At 41.8% G+C, this 6,000-nt stretch overlaps 1 protein-coding gene across 2 annotated transcripts in view; it reads right to left on the bottom strand.

The window, feature by feature from the left end:
• Window positions 1-827: 827 nt before the first annotated feature.
• The window catches only part of LOC115176269 (regulating synaptic membrane exocytosis protein 2-like), a 106,754-nt gene continuing 101,581 nt past the window's right edge, over window positions 828-6,000 (bottom strand). For both annotated transcript variants that reach the window (XM_029736189.1, XM_029736190.1), the window contains 3 exons: window positions 3,203-3,304; window positions 2,936-3,075; window positions 828-2,527 (listed from right to left, as the gene is read on the bottom strand). In XM_029736189.1, the coding sequence (XP_029592049.1) occupies window positions 2,312-2,527; window positions 2,936-3,075; window positions 3,203-3,304 (458 nt within the window). In that variant the 3' untranslated portion in view covers window positions 828-2,311. The remainder of the gene's footprint in view (window positions 2,528-2,935; window positions 3,076-3,202; window positions 3,305-6,000) is intronic.

Raw genomic sequence — 6,000 nt, 5'->3', positions numbered from 1 at the left:
TTTGGAGAGAAAAGAAAGAAGGGATACTGGTCTGTAGTTGTTGACATCGGAGGGATCGAGTGTAGGTTTTTTCAGAAGGGGTGCCTGTGGCCTACCCACACTGGCTTAGCGCGGTAGGCGTACAGATAACTTCGGCTCGGTCACTGAACAGATCTATCCTCTAATTTCTAAACTTACTGGCTCTATGCCCTTCCTCTAAATAAAATATTGACTGACAGAAATCACACCGTTTTGCCTAACGGACTAAATCTGGAATTTACAACTAATTGCTCTGACACTATCGACACGACCAGAGGCGCTTCCAAAAAGCTTGTTCAAATGGAAACACATATGCAAACAATATCTTTCTCTATTCGCGTACAACAGTCTGTCTGCACAGTTCTGTTTGCACAATTGATATATCCAACAGCAAAGCCTCATTCTATCTTACATTCCTCACAGGGGGCACCATAATATGTCATGTCTTTGGCATTATTAAAGGTGAAGACTTATTTTATCAAATAAATTCTCTGTAATTATTATTACATGATTAAACTAATCATGTAAACTTAACTAGGAAGTTGGGGCACCACGGAAAATCTTCAGATTACAAAGTTATACTGTTCCGAATATAACTCTTCAGATATTTTAATATCTGATCAATTAGTCTTCTATTAATGAATTATTCATTACCTCACATCAGTCTCATTCCTAACGTCGTAAATTGTTGGTTGTCTGCATGAACACAGCCTAAACTATGGATCATCCATACACCAGTTGGCTTAATAATTTATTTACTAACTAAATAATCACAGAAATGCATAAATAAACAAACAGTAGATATTGGTTACTAACAATGATAGGGAAGATTCCCTAGTGGGCTAAACCAATATGACAGCTTAGTGGACAAAGGGAAAGACAAAATGGATTCATTACAGTCTATAATTTTATACATTGAAATGCTAATCCTTCGCACATGAACGGCCGCTCATTCGAGAATAATTGCAAGTACATATTTACGGTGTCATTTTGTCTTCTTTGTTGGAATCCGGTCCGTCTGCTGGAGAGTTCATCCGAGTCTCTCTTTCTGTTTCCCTGAAGATCAGTCTTTCATTGGTTAGAATGGATACTTCAGAGTACCATTCAGAAATGTTCTCATAGATGTTTCAGAGGTTGTCGGTATTCTCGTCCCAGGTTTACATAATTTCTAGCTGCAGACTAGTAACTAGTATCTAAGATTTGCTCTTATTCTGTGGGGATTGATAATCTCAGAGATTAACCATTTCCAGCTGTGTAGCCAATGCTCCACGTGGTATGGTTTTCTAGTCTTGGTACTCAAACTTGTGCCACCTCAGCTTACACCGAGGTATGTGTGGTCTGAACTATTCACAATCACAGCTCACACTGTGGGTTTGCTTAGTCTGATGAGGATTTCCTCAGGAGGGGGTTTTATTCGTAACAATAGAAAAGGCGGTTCCATGATGCCAGATCATGTCTGTGCTCACGGGTTCGGGCCAATGACTTAGTTAAATTTTAAAGGGAAAGAGTTTCATCCTTACTCATTCATTTTATACAAGAATTAGATGAAAACACCATAATTGAGAAATGTACACATTCAGAGATATAGTTATGTGGGTTTCATGTCCTTCGTGAGGTCACCAAATGAAACACAATCAACATAACTGTCCCTTAAGTGTCCACGGACCCTTCCCACATTCTCATTCATTCACAAGTGGACGTATAGTTTCATTTTCCCATTTTGGGGATTTAGGAGTTCGGCCATGTAAAATCCTTTGTTCACACTGTGGTCCCCTTGCATGAAAAGGGAAGAGAGCCTCCGCAAGGAATTTACAACCTGAGATAACAGAACCTGGGTGTAGGAGAAAGCGAGAGAGGGGGAAGCCACGATCTACACCCAGAAAGGGCCAAGTCATGACAAACTGTACAACTAACCCTAATCCAACTCATGAATTAGTTATTCTATTTCCTCATCATGGATTTAACAGACACTGAAATATAGTACCACTGAATTCATTCCACTTCTTCTTTCCTTTTCTTGCCGCAGCTTCATGTGCCTGTCTGGTCCTCCCTAGGATGGGCGTAGACCCGGGAGGTTAGCGTTAGGGTTTGCCTGACCCATGTTGCTGTGAGACAGTCCCACCTGCAGGGGGCACCTTGTTGCAGTAAGATCAGATGGCCTGCTCCAGACTCTACCCTCCCTCTTCATGGGCTCAGAACATCAAGCATGCAGTGTTACCAGGGTAACCAAGGCTTGGCCCAAGAGGGTGTGGCCTGGCATACTTACCTCCTGTTGCTTATTTCTATGACAATGCTAGCTGTCCCTTAATTTTGCTGCATTTGCAGCTTGTTCTGCTACTGCTGCTTTGCTAGTTAAAGGTGCCAAAGTTGGATCCACCAATGAGGTGGGGGGGAACAGTTTGAACCAACCAATCACCATGTTGGATAAGTCTAAATCATCTAAAAGTATCTGAGCAGCTCCCATAAAGGATTTGTGGTCCATGCGTCCATAGTCTCCCCACACGATTATCTGGAGAAGAGAACACAGGTATTACATACTACTTCGTAAATAGTACTAACCCTAACCCCTAGGTTGAAGAGCAATGGTTAAAACAAGAAGATTCTAATATCCCATAACTCTTTGCATAAATGAGGATGATTTCAATACAATGGGAACAGCTATGCTAGTTAGCAATGGCCCTGGTCCCATGACGCAGGTTAACTTTCTAAAGCTTCCTCATGGAATTATTAGCTTGTCCTAACCTGGGAATCTTCAACCTACCCTAACCCTAAAAGTAACACTAACCATATTCTCCCCACAGGATAATCTGGAGAAGAGAAAACACTGATTATGTGTTACTCAACTACTCATAATAGACTCAAATAGACCTATAAAGGACAATTGAATATGTCAAATAGAGTACATTTCACGAGTTACCTGTAAAACCTTCCCCTCTGGACTCTCCTCAAACTGAAGTTGCTGCTGGTAGAGGGGATCCAATGTTTTTTTAGCCAGTCTGGTTTTCTTTTTGACAATGCATTTCCCGTTGTCCATCAGATATACTTTCACATAGGGGGCTTGAGAAACAAGCAGAGAGGGCAATAAGACAATGTGCTTTCTGGACCTAAATGCCCTTCCATGGGGACTTTGTGCTATAATGATAATATAATAACATATATAATACCAGTAATAAATCTTGCTTACCTGGCAGCTGCTTGTTGCCTTGTTTACCCACAAGTCCTCTGGCCCTGATGACCTCCACGTCCAGACGTTCTTTCCTGTACACCATCCCTATCTGGATGTCACCTGCAGAGAACATATATATTAATATTCTAACCCAACCCTAACCATCCCTATCTGGATGTCACCTGCAGAGAACATATATATTAATATTCTAACAAGAACCCAACCCAAACCATCCCTATCTGGATGTCATCTACAGGGAACATATATATTCATATTCTAACAAGAACCCAACCCTAACCGTCCCTATCTGGATGTCACCTGCAGAGAACATATATTATTTAGTGTCTTGTTTTGAACGCTTTGTACAAAATAATAAAATGCAGTACTACAGGATATTTCTTAACGTAGCTCTTTATTAGCTAGCTACAACTGGCATGTTCACTTATCTCCAACCATGTTCAACTGACCATGACCTCACCATCTGGGTGGTCTTAACCGACCATAGCACAGTATGATACGACGTTAAATGCATCCAATTATAATTCAGTATGTTTACACATGAATATTACATTTAGATTTATGCTGCAATAGTTTGTGCTGGGGGGCTAGGGTCAGTCTGTTATGTCTGAAGTATTTCTCCTGTCTTATCCGGTGTCCTGTATGAATTGAAGTATGCTCTCTCTAATTCTCTCTCTCCCTCCCAGAGGACCTGAGCCCTGGAACCATGACTGAGGACTACCTGGCCTGATGACTCCTTGCTGTCTCCAGTCCATTTGGTCGTGCTGCTGCTCCAGTTTCAACTGTTCTGCCTGTAGTTATGGAACCCTGACCTGTTCACCGGATGTTCTACCTTGTCTCGGACCTGCTGTTTTCGACTCTCTCTCTCTCTCTCTCTCTCTACCACACCTGCTGTCTCTAACTCTGAATGCTCAGGTATGAAAAGTCAACAGACATTTACTCCTGAGGTGCTGACCTGTTGCACCCTCTACAACCACATTGATTATTATTATTATTTGACCCTGCTGGTCATCTATGAACGTTTGAACATCTTGGCCATGTACTGTTACAATCTCCACCTGGCACAGCCGGAAGAGTACTGGCCACCCCTCAGAGCCTGGTTCCTTCTACGTTTCTTCCAAGGTTCCTGTCTTTCTAGGGAGTTTTTCCTAGCCACAGTGCTTCTACATTTGCATTGCTTGCTGTTTGGTGTTTTAGGCTGGGTTTCTGTATAGCACTTTGTGACATCGGCTGATGTAAAAAGGGCTTCATAAATACATTTGATTGATTGATTGACCTGCAGTGAACATATATTCTAACCCAACCCTAACCATCCCAATCTGAATATCACCTGCAGAGAACATAAACACTTGAAGTCGGAAGTTTACATACACCTTAGCCAAATACATTTAAACTCAGTTTTTCACAATTCCTGACCACTTTATTTTAAGAATTTGAAATGTCAGAATAATAGTAGCGATTTATTTCAGCTTTTATTTCTTTCATCACATTCCCAGTGGGTCAGAAGTTTACATGCAATCAATTAGTATTTGGTAGCATTGCCTTTAAATTGTTTAACTTGGGTCAAACGTTTCAGGTAGCCTTCCACAAGCTTCCCACAGTAAGTGGGGTGAATTTTGGCCCACTCCTCCTGACAGAGCTGGTGTAACTGAGTCAGGTTTGTAGGCCTCCTTTCTCGCACATGCTTTTTCAGTTCTGCGCACACATTTTCTATTGGATTGAGGTCTGGGCTTTGTGATGGCCACTCCAATACCTTGACTTTGTTGTGCTTAAGCCATTTTGCCACAACTTTGGAAGTATGCTTGGGGTCATTGTCCATTTGGAAGACCCATTTGCGACCAAGCTTTATCTTCCTGACTGATGTCTTGAGATGTTGCTTCAATATATCCACCTAATTTTCCTGCCTCATGATGCCATCTATTTTGTGAAGTGCACCAGTCCCTCCTGCAACAAAGCACCCCCACAACATGATGCTGCCACCCTCATGCTTCATGGTTGGGATGGTGTTCTTCGGCTTGCAAGACTTCCCCTTTTTCCTCCAAACATAACGATGGTCATTATGGCCAAACAGTTCTATTTTTTTTCCATCAGAACAGAGGACATTTCTCCAAAAGGTACGATCTTTGTCCACATGTGCAGTTGCAAACCAGAGTCTGGCTTTTTTATGGTGGTTTTGGAGCAGTGGCTTCTTCCTTGCTGAGCGGCCTTTCAGGTTATGTCGATATAGGACTCGTTTTACTGTGGATATAGATACTTTTGTACCTGTTTCCTCCAGCATCTTCACAAGGTCCTTTGCTGTTGTTTTGGGATTGATTTGCCCTTTTCGCACCAAAGTACATTCATCTCTAGGAGACAGAACGCCTCTCCTTCCTGAGCGGTATGACGGCTGCATGGTCCCGTGGTGTTTATACTAGCGCACTATTGTTTGTACAGATGATCGTGGTACCTTCAGGTGTTTGGAAATTGCTCCCAAGGATGAACCAGACTTGTGGAGGTCTAAATTTTTTTCTGTGGTCTTGGCTGATTTCTTTTGATTGTCCCATGATGTCAAGCAAAGAGGCACTGAGTTTGTAGGTAGGCCTTGATATAAATCCACAGGTACACCTGAAATTAACTCAAATGATGTCAATTAGCCTATCAGAAGCTTGTAAAACCATGACATAATCTTCTGGAATTTCCCAAGCTTTTTAATGACCCACTGGAATTGCGATACAGTGAATTATAAGTGAAATAATCTGTCTGTAAACAATCGTTGGAAAAATTACTTGTGTCATGCACAAAGTAGTTGTCCTAACCGA

The sequence above is a fragment of the Salmo trutta genome, chromosome 36 (genome assembly GCF_901001165.1).
Source record: "Salmo trutta chromosome 36, fSalTru1.1, whole genome shotgun sequence".
NCBI lineage: Eukaryota > Metazoa > Chordata > Actinopteri > Salmoniformes > Salmonidae > Salmo > Salmo trutta.
Note: the sequence above shows the minus strand (reverse complement) of the source record. Positions and strands in the feature narration are given on the sequence as shown.